Below are 23,687 nucleotides of genomic sequence, written 5' to 3' on the forward strand. Positions count from 1 at the left end.
ATGGGAAAATATCTATATATAAAGCATAGTCTATTTTGTTTTATCTTGGCACACTGCCCGAAGACATAGACAAGCAGCGTCTGTGAAGCCTCTGTAATCTGGTATGTAGACTACGTTTAGGAGAATCTCTCAGTCAGCACGTGTTCAGGCTATTTCTGGCCTGAATCACAGCATTGGCAAGGCAGAGTCAAATGAGTGGTATTGTAACTATAAGGGCACCCAGAACCAAATCTGTGACGAGAGAGAGACTACCTCAACATGAACTTGAATGCACCTCTCTGGTCCTTCAGATATGAGACTTCCAAAATGCAGAGCATCAGGACTCAGACCTCCAGAGCCTGCATGTCCAGCCACAGTGACCCAAGCCCGGGTCAGGAGGGCCTGTCTTGGAGGACAGAGGAGCAGGAGTGGATCCCCTGGAGCAGCCCCAGGACCTCCATGGTAGATCCAGAGTCGGACGGAGAGCTCCAAGCCTTTATCACGATGAGGAACGAGGCAGATACGTACACAGAGGTGAGAGCGACACGACCTACACCTGAGCTGGGGAAAAGATACTACCTGATACAGAGCTTGGTGAGGGCACAACCTGTCCACTCAGGTACACTGAAGGTGAACTAGATTAATTCAAACCTGTTGCTGGACAACAAGCAGTGCTGTGAAGTACGACTTAAGTCGTTTTTTGAGGGGGGTATCTGTACTTTACTATTTATATTTTGGACAGCTTTTACTTTAACTTCACGACATTCCTAAAGAAAATAATATACTTATACTCCATACATTTTACATGACACACAAAACTACGCAACTCGTGACAATGCACAGGAAAATGGTCCATTTCACACACTTATCAACAGAACATCACTGGTCATCCGTACTGCCTCTGATCTGGAGGACTCACTAAACAGAGAACATCCCTGGTCATCCCTACTGCCACTGATCTGGAGGACTCACTAAACAGAGAACATCCCTGGTCATCCGTACTGCCTCTGATCTGGAGGACTCACTAAACAGAGAACATCCCTGGTCATCCCTACTGCCTCTGATCTGCGGGACTCACTAAACAGAGAACATCCCTGGTCATCCCTACTGCCTCTGATCTGGAGGACTCACTAAACAGAGAACATCCCTGGTCATCCCTACTGCCTCTGATCTGGAGGACTCACTAAACAGAGAACATCCCTGGTCATCCCTACTGCCTCTGATCTGGAGGACTCACTAAACAGAGAACATCCCTGGTCATCCCTACTGCCTCTGATCTGGAGGACTCACTAAACAGAGAACATCCCTGGTCATCCCTACTGCCTCTGATCTGGAGGACTCACTAAACAGAGAACATCCCTGGTCATCCCTACTGCCTCTGATCTGGAGGACTCACTAAACAGAGAACATCCCTGGTCATCCCTACTGCCTCTGATCTGGAGGACTCACTAAACAGAGAACATCCCTGGTCATCCCTACTGCCTCTGATCTGGCAGACTCACTAAACAGAGAACATCCCTGGTCATCCCTACTGCCTCTGATCTGGAGGACTCACTAAACAGAGAACATCCCTGGTCATCCCTACTGCCTCTGATCTGGAGGACTCACTAAACAGAGAACATCCCTACTGCCTCTGATCTGGAGGACTCACTAAACAGAGAACATCCCTGGTCATCCCTACTGCCTCTGATCTGGAAGACTCACTAAACAGAGAACATCCCTGGTCATCCCTACTGCCTCTGATCTGGAGGACTCACTAAACAGAGAACATCCCTGGTCATCCCTACTGCCTCTGATCTGGAGGACTCACTAAACAGAGAACATCCCTACTGCCTCTGATCTGGAGGACTCACTAAACAGAGAACATCCCTGGTCATCTCTACTGCCTCTGATCTGGAGGACTCACTAAACAGAGAACATCCCTGGTCATCCCTACTGCCTCGGATCTGGTGGACTCACTAAACAGAGGACATCCCTGGTCATCCCTACTGTCTCTGATCTGGAGGACTCACTAAACAGAGAACATCCCTGGTCATCCCTACTGCCTCTGATCTGGAGGACTCACTAAACAGAGAACATCCCTGGTCATCCCTACTGCCTCTGATCTGGAGGACTCACTAAACAGAGAACATCCCTGGTCATCCCTACTGCCTCTGATCTGGAGGACTCACTAAACAGAGAACATCCCTGGTCATCCCTACTGTCTCTGATATGACAGACTCACTAAACACAAATGCCGAGTTTGTACATGTTTTAAATGGTTTGCTTAATATAAGTAATGTGAAATGATTTATACTTTTACTTTTACATTAGATACTTAAGCATATTTTTGCAATTACACTTAAATCAAATCAAATGTTATTGGTCACATACACCTACTGTTGATAGTTAAGTATACTTAAAACCAAATACTTTTACTCAAGTAGTATTTTACTGGGTTACTTTTCACTTGAGTCATTTCTATTCAGGTATCTTTACTTTTACTCAAGTATGACAATTGGACACTTTTCCCACCACTGACGACAAGGCCCTTTGGTTTTTACTTAATCTATAAACTATCTCTAACCTTGCTATTACACAGTACATGTGTAGAATAGGTCAATAAATACATCTGGGAACTTGAAGACTACAACCAATTAGATATGAGAGAGAGTAACTATCATGATAAATATTGTAGCTTTAAAAGAAATGTGATAGGAGGTTGGTCTCAGTAAATATGCATTCTACATGTAACCTTTGTTATTAGTCCATATCCTTCCGCCCCCTCTCTGTCCTCTGATAGTCAGTCCATATCCTTCCGCCTCCTCTCTGTCCTCTGATAGTCAGTCCATATCCTTCCGCCTCCTCTCTGTCCTCTGGTAGTCAGTCCATATCCTTCCGCCCCTTCTCTGTCCTCTGATAGTCAGTCCATATCCTTCCACCCCTTCTCTGTCCTCTGATAGTCAGTCCATATCCTTCCGCCTCCTCTCTGTCCTCTGATAGTCAGTCCATATCCTTCCACCCCTTCTCTGTCCTCTGATGGTCAGTCCATATCCTTCCGCCCCTTCTCTGTCCTCTGGTAGTCAGTCCATATCCTTCCGCCTCCTCTCTGTCCTCTGGTAGTCAGTCCATATCCTTCTGCTCCTTCTCTGTCCTCTGGTAGTCAGTCCATATCCTTCCGCCCCTTCTCTGTCCTCTGGTAGTCAGTCCATATCCTCCCGCCCCTTCTCTGTCCTCTGATGGTCAGTCCATATCCTTCTGCTCCTTCTCTGTCCTCTGATAGTCAGTCCATATCCTTCCGCCCCTTCTCTGTCCTCTGGTAGTCAGTCCATATCCTTCCACCCCTTCTCTGTCCTCTGATGGTCAGTCCATATCCTTCCACCCCTTCTCTGTCCTCTGATAGTCAGTCCATATCCTTCCGCCTCCTCTCTGTCCTCTGGTAGTCAGTCCATATCCTTCCGCCCCTTCTCTGTCCTCTGATAGTCAGTCCATATCCTTCTGCCCCTTCTCTGTCCTCTGATAGTCAGTCCATATCCTTCCGCCCCTTCTCTGTCCTCTGATAGTCAGTCCATATCCTTCCGCCCCTTCTCTGTCCTCTGGTAGTCAGTCCATATCCTTCCGCCTCCTCTCTGTCCTGATAGTCAGTCCATATCCTTCCGCCCCCTCTCTGTCCTCTGATAGTCAGTCCATATCCTTCCGCCCCTTCTCTCTAGGTCCTAGGTTACGCAAATGAGCTGTGCACATGTTATAGGTGTTATGTTATACACTTGTTATAGGTGTTATGTTATACACGTTATAGGTGTTATGTTATACATGTGTTAATAGTGTTATGTTATACATGTGTTATAGGTGTTATGTTATACACGTGTTATAGGTGTTATGTTATACACATGTTATAGGTGTTATGTTATACACATGTTATAGGTGTTATGTTATACACATGTTATAGGTGTTATGTTATACACATGTTATAGGTGTTATGTTATACACATGTTATAGGTGTTATGTTATAGGTGTCACTGCTGACATCACGGAGCTGAAGTGTTGGTCACTGCTGACATCACTGGGGATTAGAGTCCTTCGGAGTCCAGGCTGGGTATTAGAGTCCTACGGAGTCTAGGCTGGGGATTAGAGTCCTACGGAGTCCAGGCTGGGGATTGGAGTCCTACGGAGTCTAGGCTGGGGATTGGAGTCCTACGGAGTCTAGGCTGGGGATTAGAGTCCTACGGAGTCTAGGCTGGGGATTAGAGTCCTTCGGAGTCCAGGCTGGGTATTAGAGTCCTACGGAGTCTAGGCTGGGGATTAGAGTCCTACGGAGGCCGAGCTGAGGATTTAGAGTCCTACGGAGGCCGAGCTGAGGATTTAGAGTCCTACGGAGTCCAGGCTGGGGATTAGAGTCCTACGGAGTCCAGGCTGGGGATTAGAGTCCGACGGAGTCCAGGCTGGGGATTAGAGTCCGACGGAGTCCAGGCTGGGGATTAGAGTCCGACGGAGTCCAGGCTGGGGATTAGAGTCCGACGGAGTCCAGGCTGGGGATTAGAGTCCGACGGAGTCCAGGCTGGGGATTAGAGTCCGACGGAGTCCAGGCTGGGGATAGAGTCCAACGGAGTCCAGGCTGGGGATTAGAGTCCAACGGAGTCCAGGCTGGGGATTAGAGTCCTACGGAGTCCAGGCTGGGGATTAGAGTCCTACGGAGTCCAGGCTGGGGATTAGAGTCCGACGGAGTCCAGGCTGGGGATTAGAGTCCGACGGAGTCCAGGCTGGGGATTAGAGTCCGACGGAGTCCAGGCTGGGGATTAGAGTCCGACGGAGTCCAGGCTGGGGATTAGAGTCCGACGGAGACCAGGCTGGGGATTAGAGTCCGACGGAGTCCAGGCTGGGGATTAGATTCCGACGGAGTCCAGGCTGGGGATTAGATTCCGACGGAGTCCAGGCTGGGGATTAGAGTCCTACGGAGGCCAGGCTGGGGATTAGAGTCCTACGGAGGCCAGGCTGGGTATTAGAGTCCTACGGAGTCTAGGCTGGGGATTAGAGTCCTACGGAGGCCGAGCTGAGGATTTAGAGTCCTACGGAGACCGAGCTGAGGATTTAGAGTCCTACGGAGTCCAGGCTGGGTATTAGAGTCCTACGGATTCCAGGCTGGGGATTAGAGTCCTACGGAGTCCAGGCTGGGTATTAGAGTCCTACGGAGTCTAGGCTGGGGATTAGAGTCCTACGGAGGCCGAGCTGAGGATTTAGAGTCCTACGGAGGCCGAGCTGAGGATTTAGAGTCCTACGGAGTCCAGGCTGGGGATTAGAGTCCTACCGAGTCTAGGCTGGGGATTAGAGTCCTACGGAGTCCAGGCTGGGGATTAGAGTCCTACGGAGTCCAGGCTGGGGATTAGAGTCCTACGGAGTCCAGGCTGGGGATTAGAGTCCTACGGAGGCCAGGCTGGGGATTAGAGTCCTACGGAGTCCAGGCTGGGGATTAGAGTCCTACGGAGGCCAGGCTGGGGATTAGAGTCCTACGGAGGCCAGGCTGAGGATTAGAGTCCTACGGAGGCCAGGCTGGGGATTAGAGTCCTACGGAGGCCAGGCTGGGGATTAGAGTCCTACGGAGGCCAGGCTGGGGATTAGAGTCCTACGGAGTCCAGGCTGGGGATTAAGAATAATAAACCCTCTGAGTTAGAGATATGCGCATGAGCACACACTCAGTTTGGTCTTCTCTGTACATTTCTCACTCTCAGGGCAGCATCATGTTTATAGAAAGGGACCATCTTCCAAGGCCTAGAAAGGGGTCCATCTTACCAAGGCGTAGAAAGGGGACCATCTTCCAAGGCCTAGAAAGGGGTCCATCTTACCAAGGCGTAGAAAGGGGACCATCTTCCAAGGCCTAGAATGGGGTCCATATTACCAAGGCGTAGAAAGGGGACCATCTTCCAAGGCCTAGAAAGGGTCCATCTTACCAAGGCGTAGAAAGGGGACCATCTTCCAAGGCCTAGAAAGGGGTCCATCTTACCAAGGCGTAGAAAGGGGACCATCTTCCAAGGCCTAGAAAGGGGTCCATCTTACCAAGGCGTAGAAAGGGGACCATCTTCCAAGGCCTAGAAAGGGGTCCATCTTACCACGGCCTAGAAGGCGTCCATCTTCCACGGCCTAGAAGGGTCCATCTTACACGGCCTAGAAGGCGTCCATCTTCCACGGCCTAGAAGGGTCCATCTTACCACGGCCTAGAAGGCGTCCATCTTCCACGGCCTAGAAGGGTCCATCTTACCACGGCCTAGAAGGCGTCCATCTTCCACGGCCTAGAAGGGGTCCATCTTACTACGACCTAGAAGGCGTCCATCTTCCACGGCCTTAAAGGGGACCACCTTACCAGGTTGAGCTAGTCTCGGTGATGGCCTAGAAGGGGACCACCTTACCAGGTTGAGTTAGTCTCGGTGATGGCCTAACCACTTCTCAGATCTGTTTCTGCTGTCTTGCCAACTCCCGTCTATGTTTGGGTCAAATCAATGCTGGTCCAGAACGGACCAAATCTGAACCAAACATAGACGTGTATGATTGGTTCAGATTAGGCCAAACTGGTCCAAAAAACATCTTCCGTGGATGTGGAAATCAAGACCAAAAAAGACGTCCAAAATGCAGATGTGTCGGTCCGTGCTTACTGGGCTGTTGTTTTTAACTTTCTTTTCTTGTGTGATATATTGATATATTTGTGTATTTTTCTTTACTCTGTAAAAGCCACACAAAAAAGGCCTATGAGCAATCACCTGTGACATGTGATCTCTAGAAACTATCAGTGCACGGATTCCTGAAGTGAAAGGATAATCGACGTATGAAATGGTCAGGTCAGCATTGTTGCTGCGGTGGACACAACAGGCCCTATGTTGAGAATAACAGCGCAGGACCCTGACTCATTGTGTTAGCGATGCCTTGGGACTGAGATATATCAGCCAGCAGTTGAACTATTAACAACAACTTTACCTCTGCCCCAGATAGCACACCGACACCTCGTCGGCCCGATGCATACATGTACTTGTAGTACAGAGAGCATTTACACGTTGGCAAGACGTCGCATTCGCCCTTCGGCCGTTGTTTGGGACGGTGCCAAATGTCACCCATGTCAAAGATGCTCGACAGACGACACAAAAATACCTTTTTATTTCAGGTCGGATCCAACGGTAAATACTGTTTCACTACACGATTTGAATGACCCTTTACCAAATGAGTGTAAACATCGCATTTGAATGGAAAATATAAGAATGATTATAAGCTAAATTATACTGGCAATAATAAAACGGTTTATGTTTATGGACCTAAAAATGTATTTAGATAATAATAAATTGGTGGTAAACATTTATTTGAGCCTATAAGCCTTCTACATATCTCTGATAAAAATGATGCCCCAACCATGACATCGAACATGTTTGAGAGAAGGCAGATATTCAAGCATTGTGACACACAATTTGAGAAGTCTACACGATCTACGGCGATGCCGAGCGGCCGCGTGACGGCGTTGCTGAGCGACCGCGTGACGGCGATGCCGAGAGGCCGCGTGACGCGCCTGCATTTTGTCCTCCCACACTCATAGCCGCCCTCTCGACGTCGGCGAGATGCATGTGTGCTATCTGGGCTGTTTCTGTGTTTTAGTGTGTGTGTGTGTGTGTGTGTGTGTGTGTGTGTGTGTGTGTGTGTGTTTATCAGGAGTGGGAGAAGCTCAACTATGACATCCACAGTCTGAGGTACACCAAACGAGAGATCAGCAGCCGATGGAAGAAGATTCTGACACAGCTAGGTCAGATCACGTTTGTAGAGATAATCTCCTCTCTTCAGATTCTAACACAGCTAGGTCAGATCACGTTTGTAGAGATAATCTCCTCTCTTCAGATTCTAACACAGCTAGGTCAGATCACGTTTGTAGAGATAATCTCCTCTCTTCAGATTCTAACACAGATAGGTCAGATCACGTTTGTAGAGATAATCTCCTCTCTTCAGATTCTAACACAGCTAGGTCAGATCACGTTTGTAGAGATAATCTCCTCTCTTCAGATTCTAACACAGCTAGGTCAGATCACGTTTGTAGAGATAATCTCCTCTCTTCAGATTCTAACACAGCTAGGTCAGATCACGTTTGTAGAGATAATCTCCTCTCTTCAGATTCTAACACAGCTAGGTCAGATCACGTTTGTAGAGATAATCTCCTCTCTTCAGATTCTAACACAGCTAGGTCAGATCACGTTTGTAGAGATAATCTCCTCTCTTCAGATTCTAACACAGCTAGGTCAGATCACGTTTGTAGAGATAATCTCCTCTCTTCAGATTCTAACACAGCTAGGTCAGATCACGTTTGTAGAGATAATCTCCTCTCTTCAGATTCTAACACAGCTAGGTCAGATCACGTTTGTAGAGATAATCTCCTCTCTTCAGATTCAGATAACACAGCTAGGTCAGATCACGTTTGTAGAGATAATCTCCTCTCTTCAGATTCTAACACAGCTAGGTCAGATCACGTTTGTAGAGATAATCTCCTCTCTTCAGATTCTAACACAGCTAGGTCAGATCACGTTTGTAGAGATAATCTCCTCTCTTCAGATTCTTATACAGCTAGGTCAGATCACGTTTGTAGAGATAATCTCCTCTCTTCAGATTCTAACACAGCTAGGTCAGATCACGTTTGTAGAGATAATCTCCTCTCTTCAGATTCTAATACAGCTAGGTCAGATCACGTTTGTAGAGATAATCTCCTCTCTTCAGATTCTAACACAGCTAGGTCAGATCACGTTTGTAGAGATAATCTCCTCTCTTCAGATTCTAACACAGCTAGGTCAGATCACGTTTGTAGAGATAATCTCCTCTCTTCAGATTCTAACACAGCTAGGTCAGATCACGTTTGTAGAGATAATCTCCAGCTCTCTTCAGAGGTTCTGACACAGCTTCTAACACAGCTAGGTCAGATCACGTTTGTAGAGATAATCTCCTCTCTTCAGATTCTAACACAGCTAGGTCAGATCACGTTTGTAGAGATAATCTCCTCTCTTCAGATTCTAACACAGCTAGGTCAGATCACGTTTGTAGAGATAATCTCCTCTCTTCAGATTCTAACACAGCTAGGTCAGATCACGTTTGTAGAGATAATCTCCTCTCTTCAGATTCTAACACAGCTAGGTCAGATCACGTTTGTAGAGATAATCTCCTCTCTTCAGATTCTAACACAGCTAGGTCAGATCACGTTTGTAGAGATAATCTCCTCTCTTCAGATTCTAACACAGCTAGGTCAGATCACGTTTGTAGAGATAATCTCCTCTCTTCAGATTCTAACACAGCTAGGTCAGATCACGTTTGTAGAGATAATCTCCTCTCTTCAGATTCTAACACAGCTAGGTCAGATCACGTTTGTAGAGATAATCTCCTCTCTTCAGATTCTAACACAGCTAGGTCAGATCACGTTTGTAGAGATAATCTCCTCTCTTCAGATTCTAACACAGCACGTTTGTAGAGATAATCTCCTCTCTTCAGATTCTAACACAGCTAGGTCAGATCACGTTTGTAGAGATAATCTCCTCTCTTCAGATTCTAACACAGCTAGGTCAGATCACGTTTGTAGAGATAATCTCCTCTCTTCAGATTCTAACACAGCTAGGTCAGATCACGTTTGTAGAGATAATCTCCTCTCTTCAGATTCTAACACAGCTAGGTCAGATCACGTTTGTAGAGATAATCTCCTCTCTTCAGATTCTAACACAGCTAGGTCAGATCACGTTTGTAGAGATAATCTCCTCTCTTCAGATTCTAATACAGCTAGGTCAGATCACGTTTGTAGAGATAATCTCCTCTCTTCAGATTCTAATACAGCTAGATTCTAATACAGCTATCAGATCACGTTTGTAGAGATAATCTCCTCTCTTCAGATTCTAATACAGCTAGGTCAGATCACGTTTGTAGAGATAATCTCCTCTCTTCAGATTCTAATACAGCTAGGTCAGATCACGTTTGTAAGATAATCTCCTCTCTTCAGATTCTAACACAGCTAGGTCAGATCACGTTTGTAGAGATAATCTCCTCTCTTCAGATTCTAATACAGCTAGGTCAGATCACGTTTGTAGAGATAATCTCCTCTCTTCAGATTCTAATACAGCTAGGTCAGATCACGTTTGTAGAGATAATCTCCTCTCTTCAGATTCTAATACAGCTAGGTCAGATCACGTTTGTAGAGATAATCTCCTCTCTTCAGATTCTAACACAGCTAGGTCAGATCACGTTTGTAGAGATAATCTCCTCTCTTCAGATTCTAACACAGCTAGGTCAGATCACGTTTGTAGAGTAATCTCCTCTCTTCAGATTCTAATACAGCTTTGGTCAGATCACGTTTGTATAATCTCCTCTCTTCAGATTCTAACACAGCTAGGTCAGATCACGTTTGTAGAGATAATCTCCTCTCTTCAGATTCTAACACAGCTAGGTCAGATCACGTTTGTAGAGATAATCTCCTCTCTTCAGATTCTAACACAGCTAGGTCAGATCACGTTTGTAGAGATAATCTCCTCTCTTCTTCAGATTAATCTCCTCTTCAACTAACACAGCTAGGTCAGATCACGTTTGTAGAGATAATCTCCTCTCTTCAGATTCTAACACAGCTAGGTCAGATCACGTTGTAGAGTCCTGTGTGGCTCAGTCGGTAGAGCATGGCGCTTGCAACGCCAAGCGTCGTGGGTTCGATTCCCACTGGGGCCACCCATATGTAAAAGTAGTGGCCCCAGCTGACTTGTAAGTCGCTTTGGACAAAAGCGTCTGCTAAATGGGATATATTATTATTATTATTATTATTATTATTATTATTATTATATTAGTAGAGATAATCTCCTCTCTTCAGATTCTAACACAGCTAGGTCAGATAATCTCCTCTCTTCAGTTTAACACAGTAGAGATAATCTCCTCTCTTCAGATTCTAACACAGCACGTAGGTCAGATCACGTTTGTAGAGATAATCTCCTCTCTTCAGATTCTAACACAGTTAGGTCAGATCACGTTTGTAGAGATAATCTCCTCTCTTCAGATTCTAACACAGCTAGGTCAGATCACGTTTGTAGAGATAATCTCCTCTCTTCAGATTCTAACACAGCTAGGTCAGATCACGTTTGTAGAGATAATCTCCTCTCTTCAGATTCTACTCCTCTCTTCAGATTCTAACACAGCTAGGTCAGATCAATAATCTCCTCTCTTCAGATTCTAATACAGCTAGGTCAGATAATGTTTGTAGAGATAATATCCTCTCTTCAGATTCTAACACAGCTAGGTCAGATAAAGTTTGTAGAGATAATCTCCTCGCTTCAAATCTCAATTCCTTAACATTTTCCTTTCTGCTGCTCTCTATGTACATGGCCTTCAGAAAGTATTCACACATCTTGATTTTTTCCACATTTTGTTGGGTTAAAATTAATTAAGGATTGGACTCTTTTTTTTCCGCCTAAAATGTCATAACCAAATCTAACTGCCTGTAGCTCAGGCCCTGAAGCAAGGATATGCATATTTCTGATACCATTTGAAAGGAAACACTTTGAGGTTTGTGGACATGTGAAATTAATGTAGGAGAATATAACACAATGGATCTGGTAAAAGATAATACAAAGAAAAAACAACCAATATTTTGTTTTTTTTCTACCATCATCTTTGAAATGGATGAGAAAGGCCATAATGTATTATTCCAGCCCAGGCACAATTTAGATTTTGGCCCCTAGATGGCAGCAGTGTATGTGCAAAGTTTTAGACTGATCCAATGAACCATTGCATTTCTGTTCATTTTGTATCAAGACTGCCCAAATGTGCCTAATTTCTTTATTAATACCTTTTCAAGTTCATAACTGTGCACTCTCCTCAAACAATAACATGCTATTCCCTCACTGTAATGGCTACTGTAAAATGGACAGCGCAGTTAGATAAACAAGAATTTAAGCTTTCTTCCAACATCAGATATGTCTATGTCCTGGGAAATGTTCTTGTTACTTACAACCTCATGCTAATCACATTAGCCTACCTTAGCTCAACCATCCCGCGGGGACCCACCAATCCTGTAGAGGTTCCTGAATTTAAAATGAATGAAATTGAGATTGTTGGTCACTGGCCTACACACAATACCCCATAATGTCAAAGGGGAATTAGGTTTTTAGAATTTTCTTTACAAATTATTTAAAAATGTAATCTTGAGACAATTCAACCCCTTCGTTATGGTAAAACCTAAATATGTTTAGTAGTAAAAATGTGCTTTACACGTCACATAATGAGTTGCATGGACTCTGTGTGCAACAACAGTATTTAACATGATGTTTGAATGACTACCTCATCGCTGTACCTCACACATACAATTATCTGTAAGGTCCCTCAGTCGAGCAGTGAATTTCAAATACAGATTCAACCACAGAGACCAGGGAGGTTTTCCAATGCAAAGAAGGGCACAAATTGGTAGATGGATAAAATAAAAATAAAAAGCAGACATTGAATATCCCTTTGAGGTTGGTGAAGTTATTAATTACACTTTGGATGGTGCATCAATACACACAGTCCCTACAATGATACAGGTGTCCTTCCTAACTCAGTTGCCGGAGAGGAAGGAAACCGATCAGATTTCACCATGAGACCAATGGTGACATTAAAACAGTTACAGAGTTTAATGGATGTGATTGGACACTGAGGATGAATCAACAACATTGTAGTTACTCCACAATACTAATCTAAATGACAGAGTGAAAAGAAGGAAGCCCTTACAGAATAAAAATATTCCAAAACATGCATCCTGTTTGCAACAAGGCACTAAAGTTAAACTGCAAAAAATATGGCAAAGCAATTCACTTTTTGTCCTGAATAGAAAGTCTTATGTTTGGGGCAAATCCAATACAACACATTACTGAGTACCACTCTCCATATTTTCTCAAGCATATTGGTGGCTGCATCATGTTATGGGTTTGCTTGTAATCGTTAAGAACTGGGGAATTTTTCAGGATAAAAAATAAACAGAATTGGGCTAAGCACATGCTAAATCCTGAACCTGGTTCAGTCTGCTTTCCACCAGACACTCTGAGATTAACTCACATTTCAGCAGGACAACAACATTGTAACGGTACATGAGTGAATAGGTGTGGAGTAGAGAGCAAAAGGATACGGGAAAAACACGCTTTAATGCCCAGAAAATCACACGAACAACAAAATGTGAAAAAATAAAGGACAGCGAAGAAAAAATAAATAAAATAAAAATAAAATAAAAAATAAAAACCACTAACCACTCTAACACATACAGATGAGCAAGCCCACACAAACAGAAGCGGGCTGAACTAACTTAAATAACCCCACCCTAACAACCAAACAAGAAACAGGTGAAACCAATTAGACAAAACCAAACGAACACAGAACAATGGATCGGTGGCAGCTAGTAGACCGGCGACGACGACCGCCCGAGCGCCAACCGAACCAGAAGGGGAGTCACCTTCGGTAATATTCGTGACAAACATAAAACACAAGGCCAACTCTACAATGGAGTTGTTTACCAAGAAGTCAGTGAGTGTTAATGAGTTACAGTTTTGACTTAAATCTGCTTGGAAATCTATGGCAAGACCTGAAAATGGTTGTCTAGCAATGATCAACAAACAATTTGATAGAGTTTGAAGAATTTATAAAAGAATAAATGGGCAAATGTTGCATAATCCAGGTGTGTAAAGCTCGTAGAGACTTACCCAGACAAACTGTAAACGTTGCCAAAGGTGATTCAACAAAGTATTGACTCAAGAGGTTGAATACTTATCAAATCAACATATACATTTATTAGTGCTTAATTTTTTTTTTTCACACACATATATTTATTTTATTTTTTTCTTCAAATGTTATAATTTTCTTCCGCTTTGACATTACAGAGTATTTTGTGTAGATTATTGACATAATAAATGACAATATTAAACCAACGTGAATCCGACACAACAAAGATGTGGGGAAAACAGTAAAGGGAGTGAAAGCATCGTTCTTGTCGTGTTCCTTCATTTCAGCCGTCTCAACAAAACACAACAACAGAGCACTGTGCAAAATCAGTCTCCATTTGACATAGATGTGTATTAACATTCTGAGGAGTCCAATGCTTGTGTTGTGCACTGGGTCAATGCCTTTTTCCAACCCCTGAACACAATGTTTTGAACACAGTGTTTTAGTTGCAGTATTATTGAGCTGAACATTCTAATTGTTGATTCTATGTGGCGTCTCCGGGCCGGGTTGCTTGTATTTGTGCTTGTGTCCCCTATAGGCTACCAGCGTGAGGTTGACTCTCTCCTGACGGTGAACAGACAGCTGTTACAGACAACACTGAGTGAATCGGATAACCTGAACAGAGCCAGACAGCTGTTACAGACCACTCTGGACCACTCTAGTTTGTTCCCACGAGGAGTGGCTAGCACAGACAGATACCTCTTTGTTATGGTACTGCTGTCCTACTGCTACGAGCACACACCACACACACACACACACACACACACACACACACACACACACACACACACACACACACACACACACACACACACACACACACACACACACACACACACACACACACACACACACACACCTATTTACAAGGAGGGGGGTAATCAATGGACAATAATGAAGGGGAGAAATATTCAAGCTACTAATGTCTACTTGTTGTTTTCTCTCCTCCCTCCTCTCTTCTCCTCCATTCCTCTCTTCTCATTCTCTCCTCTCTTCTCCTCCATTCCTCTCTTCTCATTCTCTTCTCACCTCTCCTCCCTCCTTTCCTCTGTTCTCCCCCTCTACTCTCTTCTCATTCTCTCCTCCATCCTATCTTCTCCTCCTTTCTTCTCTTCTCCACCTCTCCTCCCTCCTCTCTTCTCATTCTCTCTTCTCCACCTCTCCTCCCTCCTTTCCTCTGTTCTCCCCCTCCTCTCTTCTCATTCTCTCTTCTCCACCTCTCCTCCCTCCTCTCTTCTCATTCTCTCTTCTCCACCTCTCCTCCCTCCTTTCCTCTGTTCTCCCCCTCCTCTCTTCTCATTCTCTCTTCTCCGCCTCTCCTTCTTCTCCTCTTCTCCTCCCTCCTCTTCTCCTCCCTCCTCTCCCTCTCTTCTTGTCCCACTTCTCCTTCCTCTTCTCCTCTCTTCTCCTCCCTTCTCTCCTCTCCTTACTTCTCCTTCCTCTTCTCCTCTCTTCCCCTCCCTTCTCTCCTCTCCTTACTTCTCCTTCCTCTTCTCCTCCCTTCTCTCCTCTCCTTACTTCTCCTGCCATCTCTCCTCTCTTCTCCTCCCTTCTCTCCTCTCCTTACTTCTCCTGCCATCTCTCCTCTCTTCTCCTCTACCAGGATCGCTTGGTGTCTCTGGATAGTGCAGAGGATTTCATCAGACTGGCGAAGGAGAAATACCCAAAGAGCGAGAGTTGTGAATGAGAGCCAGAATGGAGAGACAGAATGGAGAGAGGATGTTTTGTGCTCCTCCTACCGGCACTAGAAGGAATGTGAAGATCCCGGACGTCCCTTTAACTGATTCTAACTGACCTCCTCACATTTTATATTAGAACGTCTAATGTACCTACAAAAGTCATTTTCTATACACGTTGTTGTGTTTCATAGTTTCAGTATTGTTATGGCAAGAACTAAACATTTAATTGACTAACTAAATTGATTCTCTCGATGTCTATCAATGTCATCTGAACAGACAGTTCGTGTCACAGCTGCTGGTATTTCAATCAAATGTATTTATAAAGCCCTTTTTACATCAGCCGATGTCACAAAGTTCTGTATAGAAACCCAGCCTAAAACCCCAAAACAACAAGCAATGCAGATGGAGAGGCATATCATGTACCGGCATTATCTGACCAGTAGAGAGCGCAGTTTGTCCTCATCCACGAGTAGACAACCCAGGCAGAAGGCCAGCATGACCTCAGGATCACAAAACCTTCACGCCCGGGGTCACAAAATCTTCACGCCCGGGGTCACAAAATCTTCACGCCCGGGTCACAAAACCTTCACACCCGGGGTCACAAAATCTTCACGCCAGGGTCACAAAACCTTCACGCCTGGGTCACAAAACCTTCACGCCAGGGTCACAAAACCTTCACGCCCGGGGTCACAAAATCTTCACGCCCGGGTCACAAGACCTTCACGCCAGGGTCACAAAACCTTCACGTCAGGGTCACAAAACCTTCATGCCCGGGTCACAAAACCTTCACATCCGGGTCACAAAACCTTCACGTCAGGGACACAAAACCTTCACGTCCGGGTCACAAAACCTTCACACCCGGGTCACAAAACCTTCACGCCAGGGTCACAAAACCTTCACGTCAGGGACACAAAACCTTCATGTTAGGGTCACAAATCTTCACGTCAGGGTCACAAAACCTTCATGTTAGGGTCACAAAACCTTCATGTTAGGGTCACAAAACCTTCATGTTAGGGTCACAAAACCTTCACGCCCGGGTTACAAAACCTTCACATCATGGTCACAAAACCTTCACGTCAGGGTCACAAAACCTTCACGTCAGGGTCACAAAACCTTCATGCCAGGGTCACAAAACCTTCACGCCCGGGTCACAAAACCTTCACACCCGGGTCACAAAACCTTCACGTCAGGGTCACAAAACCTTCACGTCAGGGTCACAAAACCTTCATGCCCGGTTCACAAAACCTTCACGCCCGAGTCAGAAAACCTTCATGTCAGGGTCACAAAACCTTCACGTCAGGGTCACAAAACCTTCACGCCCGAGTCACAAAACCTTCACGCCCGGGTCACAAAACCTTCACGTCAGGGACACAAAACCTTCACGTTCGGGTCACAAAACATTCACGTCCGGGTCACAAAACCTTCATGTCAGGGTCACAAAACCTTCACGTCAGGGTCACAAAACCTTCACGTCAGGGTCACAAAACCTTCATGTTAGGGTCACAAAACCTTCACGTCAGGGTCACAAAACCTTCATGTTAGGGTCACCCAACCTTCACGTCAGGGTCACAAAACCTTCACACCCGGGTCACAAAACCTTCACACCCGGGTCACAAAACCTTCAAGCCAGGGTCACAAAACCTTCACACCCGGGTTACAAAACCTTCACGTCAGGGTCACAAAACCTTCACGTCAGGGTCACAAAACCTTCACACCCGGGTCACAAAACCCTCACACCCGGGTCACAAAACCTTCAAGCCATGTTCACAAAACCTTCACACCCGGGTCACAAAATCTTCACACCCGGGTTACAAAACTGATGACAGATGGCTGGCTGGATGACAGATGGCTGGATGGATGACAGATGGCTGGATATCTGGCAGTTGCAGTATATTTATTACACTTGATGTACAGTGTACTTGATTACTGATAAATAAATATATACATTTATAATTTGTAGATTTTTGTCATCTGTTTTTGTACTTATTTATAGTATATAGTGTTTTGTGGTGAGGTTTTCATATAAGCCCTTGGGCTTCCAACCACACCTGCACACCATTTTCAAAAATGTGTTTTTAATCTGTATTGTTGTCTATCACTTGTTTAATTTAGTTCAAATAAATAATATATATATATTTAAATACCCCCAAGATTTGCAAAGCTCTCACCATTACAATAACAGGGGAGGTTAGCATTGTTTGGGGGACATGATCTCTAACCTCTCACCATTACAATAACAGAGGAGGTTAGCATTGTTTGGGGGACATGATCTCTAACCTCTCACCATTACAATAACAGAGGAGGTTAGCATTGTTTGGGGGTATGATCTAACCTCTCACCATTACAATAACAGGGGAGGTTAGCATTGTTTGGGGGATATGATCTAACCTCTCACCATTACAATAACAGGGGAGGTTAGCATTGTTTGGGGGGTATGATCTAACCTCTCACCATTACCAATAACAGGGGAGGTTAGCATTGTTTGGGGGTATGATCTAACCTCTCACCATTACCAATAACAGGGGAGGTTAGCATAACCTCTCACCATTACAATAACAGGGGAGGTTAGCATTGTTTGGGGGTATGATCTAACCTCTCACCATTACAATAACAGGGGAGGTTAGCATTGTTTGGGGGTATGATCTCTAACCTCTCACCATTACCAATAACAGAGGAGGTTAGCATTGTTTGGGGGTATGATCTCTAACCTCTCACCATTACCAATAACAGGGGAGGTTAGCATTGTTTGGGGGATATGATCTCTAACCTCTCACCATTACAATAACAGGGGAGGTTAGCATTGTTTGGAGGTATGATCTAACCTCTCACCATTACAATAACAGGGGAGGTTAGCATTGTTTGGAGGTATGATCTAACCTCTCACCATTACAATAACAGGGGAGGTTAGCATTGTTTGGGGGTATGATCTCTAACCTCTCACCATTACCAATAACAGGGGAGGTTAGCATTGTTTAGGGGATATGATCTCTAACCTCTCACCATTACCAATAACAGGGGAGGTTAGCATTGTTTAGCGGATATGATCTCTAACCTCTCACCATTACCAATAACAGGGGAGGTTAGCATTGTTTGGGGGATATGATCTAACCTCTCACCATTACCAATAACAGGGGAGGTTAGCATTGTTTGGGGGATATGATCTCTAACCTCTCACCATTACCAATAACAGGGGAGGTTAGCATTGTTTGGGGGATATGATCTCTAACCTCTCACCATTACCAATAACAGGGGAGGTTAGCATTGTTTGGGGGATATGATCTAACCTCTCACCATTACAATAACAGGGGAGGTTAGCATTGTTTGGGGGATATGATCTCTAACCTCTCACCATTACCAATAACAGGGGAGGTTAGCATTGTTTGGGGGATATGATATCTAACCTCTCACCATTACAATAACAGGGGAGGTTAGCATTGTTTGGGGGATATGATATCTAACCTCTCACCATTACAATAACAGGGAGGTTAGCATTGCTTGGGGGATATGATCTAACCTCTCACCATTACAATAACAGGGGAGGTTAGCATTGTTTGGGGGATATGATCTAACCTCTCACCATTACAATAACAGGGGAGGTTAGCATTGTTTGGGGATATGATATCTAACCTCTCACCATTACAATAACAGGGGAGGTTAGCATTGTTTAGCGGATATGATCTCTGTGCGTCTAACTATCTCAGTCATCATTATTCACCATTCATTCATGATTATCTGTTATCATGGTAGCATCCACATTTAGTTAGTGCGTTCATAACCTGTTACCGAGAGACAACAGGCTGGGGATGAGATTAGCACATTCAGTATGGACACCGTACAAAGCTTTCCTTGTTGAGCATAGATCTGATTTATCCGTATAGCCTAGAGTTGATACAGAAAGCAGATTGGGACATAGAGACAATGCTATGAAAACTCAATTGGTCTCCCTGCCCCTGTCTGGGTCTCAATTCCAGTATTCAGTAGGGCAGGGACCTCTCGTCTCATCCTTACCCATCGCGCCGCAAAAGCCACAGCCCTTTGCAGAGCAAACTACCACTCTACTTCAAGGTCTCAAAGCAAGTGACGTCACCGATTGAAGCGCTATTAGCGCGCACCACCGCTAACGAGCTAGCCAGTTCACATCCGTTACACCACCAGTGGGTGCTGTTTGAATAGCTTTTATTCAAAGCATTGACGAGTGACAGAGCTTCCAGCTGTAAGTCTGACTCATTGGCTATCAATGAATCAAAACGTATGCTATTAAAAGCAACTAATTGCAACAAGAGCTTAATAAATACGCCTTCCTACCTCTTCATCTTTAGCACAGTGAGTCAACAGACAGAGAATCTAGCGACAGGCTACTTTCAGGTATGTTCAATCATGCAATGTGTTATAACATACGTACATTGGGAATAGCAAACATTCGAAAGGACATTTCTAACATTTGCCCTCAGAACATCCTCAGTTCGTCAGGATATGGACTACAAGGTGTCAGGGTGTGGACTACAAGGTGTCAGGGTATGGACTACAAGGTGTCAGGTTATGGACTACAAGGTGTCAGGGTATGGACTACAAGGTGTCAGGGTATGGACTACAAGGTGTCAGGATGGACTACAAGGTGTCAGGGTATGGACTACAAGGTGTCAGTATATGGACTACAAGGTGTCAGGGTATGGACTACAAGGTGTCAGGGTATGGACTACAAGGTGTCAGTATATGGACTACAAGGTGTCAGGGTATGGACTACAAGGTGTCAGGGTATGGACTACAAGGTGTCAGGGTATGGACTACAAGGTGTCAGGGTATGGACTACAAGGTGTCAGGGTATGGACTACAAGGTGTCAGGTTATGGACTACAAGGTGTCAGTATGGACTACAAGGTGTCACTACAAGGTGTCAGTATATGGACTACAAGGTGTCAGGGTATGGACTACAAGGTGTCAGTATATGGACTACAAGGTGTCAGGGTATGGACTACAAGGTGTCAGGGTATGGACTACAAGGTGTCAGGGTATGGACTACAAGGTGTCAGGGTATGGACTACAAGGTGTCAGGGTATGGACTACAAGGTGTCAGGTATGGACTACAAGGTGTCATATGGACTACAAGGTGTCAGGGTATGGACTACAAGGTGTCAGGATATGGACTACAAGGTGTCAGGGTATGGACTACTAGGTGTCAAGGTGTCAGTAATGGACAGGTGTCAATGTGGTGTCAGGGTATGGACTACAAGGTGTCAGTATATGGACTACAAGGTGTCAGGGTATGGACTACAAGGTGTCAGGGTATGGACTACAAGGGTATGTCAATGTCAGTGTCAGGGTATGGACTACAAGGTGTCAGGATATGGACAACAAGGTGTCATGGACTACAAGGTGTCAGGGTATGGACTACAAGGTGTCAGTATATGGACTACAAGGTGTCAGGGTGGACTACAAGGTGTCAGGGTATGGACTACAAGGTGTCAGGGTAATGGACTACAAGGTGTCAGGGTATAGACTACAAGGTGTCAGGGTGGACTACAAGGTGTCAGTATATGGACTATGGATGGACTACAAGGTGTCAGGGTATGGACTACAAGGTGTCAGGGGTATGGACTACAAGGTGTCAGGGTATGGACTACAAGGTGTCAGGGTATGGACTACAAGGTGTCAGGTTATGGACTACAAGGTGTCAGGGTATGGACTACAAGGTGTCAGGGTCAGGTTATGGACTACAAGGTGTCAGGGTATGGACTACAAGGTGTCAGGGTATGGACTACAAGGTGTCAGGGTATGGACTACAAGGTGTCAGGGTATGGACTACAAGGTGTCAGGGTATGGACTACAAGGTGTCAAAGGTATTATAATGTATCATGTTGACTTCATTGTCCCCAGGTGTCAATGACCTTTGGGTGGACTACAAGGTGTCAGGGTATGGACTACAAGGTGTCAGGGGATGGACTGTCAATGACTACAAGGTGTCTAGGTGGACAGTTCTGACTTAGTGGACTACAAGGTGTCAGGGGATGGACCCATATCAAATATCTCCAATCCAAGTTAAATCTAGAATTGGCTTCAAGGTGTCAGGTTATGGACTACAAGGTGTCAGGGTTGGCTGGTCTACAAGGTGTCAGGTTATGGACTGCAAGGTGTCAGGGTATGGACTACAAGGTGTCAGGGTATGGACTACAAGGTGTCAGGGTATGGACTACAAGGTGTCAGGGTATGGACTACAAGGTGTCAGGTTATGGACTAAACAAGGTGTTTCCCTACTGTATTTAATTTCTTTATTTATTTTGCTCAATGTATCATGTTGACTTCATTGCAAATCCCCACAGTCGTGTCAAGTTGGCTGGATGACCTTTGGGTGGTGGACCATTCTTGATACACACAGGAAACTGTATGAAAAACCCAGTAATGTTGCTGTTCTTGACACACTCAAACCGTGCGCCTGGCACCTACTACCGTACCCCGTTCAAAGGCACTTAAATACTTTGTCTTGCCCATTCACCATCTGAACGGCAGACATACACAATTCATGTCTCAATTGTCTCAAGGCTTAAAAAAATCCCTTCTTTAAAATGTCTCCTCCCTAACATCTACACTGATTGAAAAAAACATGACATCAACCAGGGATCATAGCTTTCACCTGGATTCACCTGGTCCATCAATGTCACAGAAAGAGCAGGTGCTCTTAATGTTTTGTACAATCAGTGCATATGTGTTTGCTGTAAATTCCCCTACCCATTCAGATGTGATGTCATCTGCCATGTCAGCCTATTTGAAACCACTGTGCAAAAAAATATCTTTCCCCCTTAACATCACGAAAAGAAAACAGTCTGTGGATTTATGACGCCTTCAATCCCTATTGATTTAAGTGATATGACTAGGCAAGTAGGCATGAGGGGGAATAAGCAGTAGGAGTGATTACTTAAGTGATATGATGAGGCAAGTAGATGCAAGTAGGCACGAAGGGGAATAAACAATAGGAGGGATTACTCATGAAATCCGTCCATATTTAGGTCAAGACCACAACTTGCTGATTGGTCAAAACACAAGGTGTATTTTACTAGGTCATGCTGCTGAGATTACAAAACCAACCCATTGAAAGGGCTTGTTGTAAAACCTATCGTTTTGTTTGCAAACACTCAAGCCAATACTATTGGTATATTTTCCCACAAGTTTGTCAGAGGAATAGCAGCAAAAAAATCTAGACTGGCTATGAGGTTAGATGTGCTATAGCTAGCTAGCAAGTAAGAGTTGCACCACTGACTATATTTTGGACAAGAATTTACAACCATTTAGTTTTTTGTATAATCTTAAATATAACATAGACATACCTCATTTAAATATAATACGATACAATAAACATTTAATTCACTATTTATGCCGGGGTAAGGATACTCCAGTTTCAATATTAGGACATAATATTTGTCTCCATAGCAACGACGGCCCCTGAGAGGGACATTTGTCATTCGTTTGCGAAATGCGTTATTCATTTTTTTGCAGCCTTTCTGTTGGGGATCATACATCATTTACTGGTAAATCTTCATACAGACACAGACTATAGTTGCAATTGAAAAATATGTGCCTGTGAAATTTCCCTTATGAATGAGGGGAAAAAACTAACATTTCTCAATTAATTTCCTCAATATGTGACGAAAGAAGGGCGGGGGAAGCATTCAATCACAAGATGAACACGTTATTGGAGAGTGTGGACCGTAGACATTTAAGGTGTAACTACGCTGAGAGTCGGGAAGCAAGTACAAGGAAGGTAATAATTTAACGGCAAAACCAAGAAACACGAGCAGCGTACAGACACGAATCGACGGAACAGGAACAATAACGCCTGGAGAAGAAGCCAAAGGGAGTGACAGATATGGGGAAGGTGATCAACAAGGTGATGGAGTCCAGGTGGGTCTGATGAGGCGCTGGTGTGCGTAACGGTGGTGACAGGTGAGCGTTATAATGAACAGCCTGGTGACCCAGAGCGCCGGTAGATGGAGGATACGGGACAATAAATAGAATCTCATTCTACTTATGTGATGGAGACCTTGTGGTGTGGAGTCGTGGTTATATACAACAGCCCTTTTCTTTAATTATATTTAATCCTTGCCTCTTACACTGCTCCTAGTAAAGTCCCATTTACTCTGAGATAATCATAATTTACTTTTCTACGAATTAAATGGGCTTGCTGACATCACCATCAGGAGATTTCCGTTTTATTTTTTAACTTCCCGTTCGTTAATTTAATTATTTGACTTATCAGTAAACCTGCCTCTGTAATTCATATTTGAAAGCCATGGTCATAAATTGTCCCTCTCTCCAAGCACAGTGTTTACTATGCAGTGTA

At 44.6% G+C, this 23,687-nt stretch overlaps 1 protein-coding gene across 1 annotated transcript; it reads left to right on the top strand.

Moving 5' to 3' along the window:
• Window positions 1-306: 306 nt before the first annotated feature.
• LOC135521391 (melanoregulin-like) lies at window positions 307-16,563 on the top strand. Its single transcript, XM_064947292.1, has 4 exons — window positions 307-513; window positions 7,642-7,732; window positions 14,216-14,388; window positions 15,281-16,563. Exons 1-4 carry the CDS (start codon window positions 307-309, stop codon window positions 15,362-15,364), a joined length of 555 nt encoding a protein of 184 aa, XP_064803364.1. The 3' UTR covers window positions 15,365-16,563.
• Window positions 16,564-23,687: the final 7,124 nt, after the last annotated feature.

Source organism: Oncorhynchus masou, chromosome 29 (genome assembly GCF_036934945.1).
Source record: "Oncorhynchus masou masou isolate Uvic2021 chromosome 29, UVic_Omas_1.1, whole genome shotgun sequence".
In the NCBI taxonomy this organism is placed as follows: domain Eukaryota; kingdom Metazoa; phylum Chordata; class Actinopteri; order Salmoniformes; family Salmonidae; genus Oncorhynchus; species Oncorhynchus masou.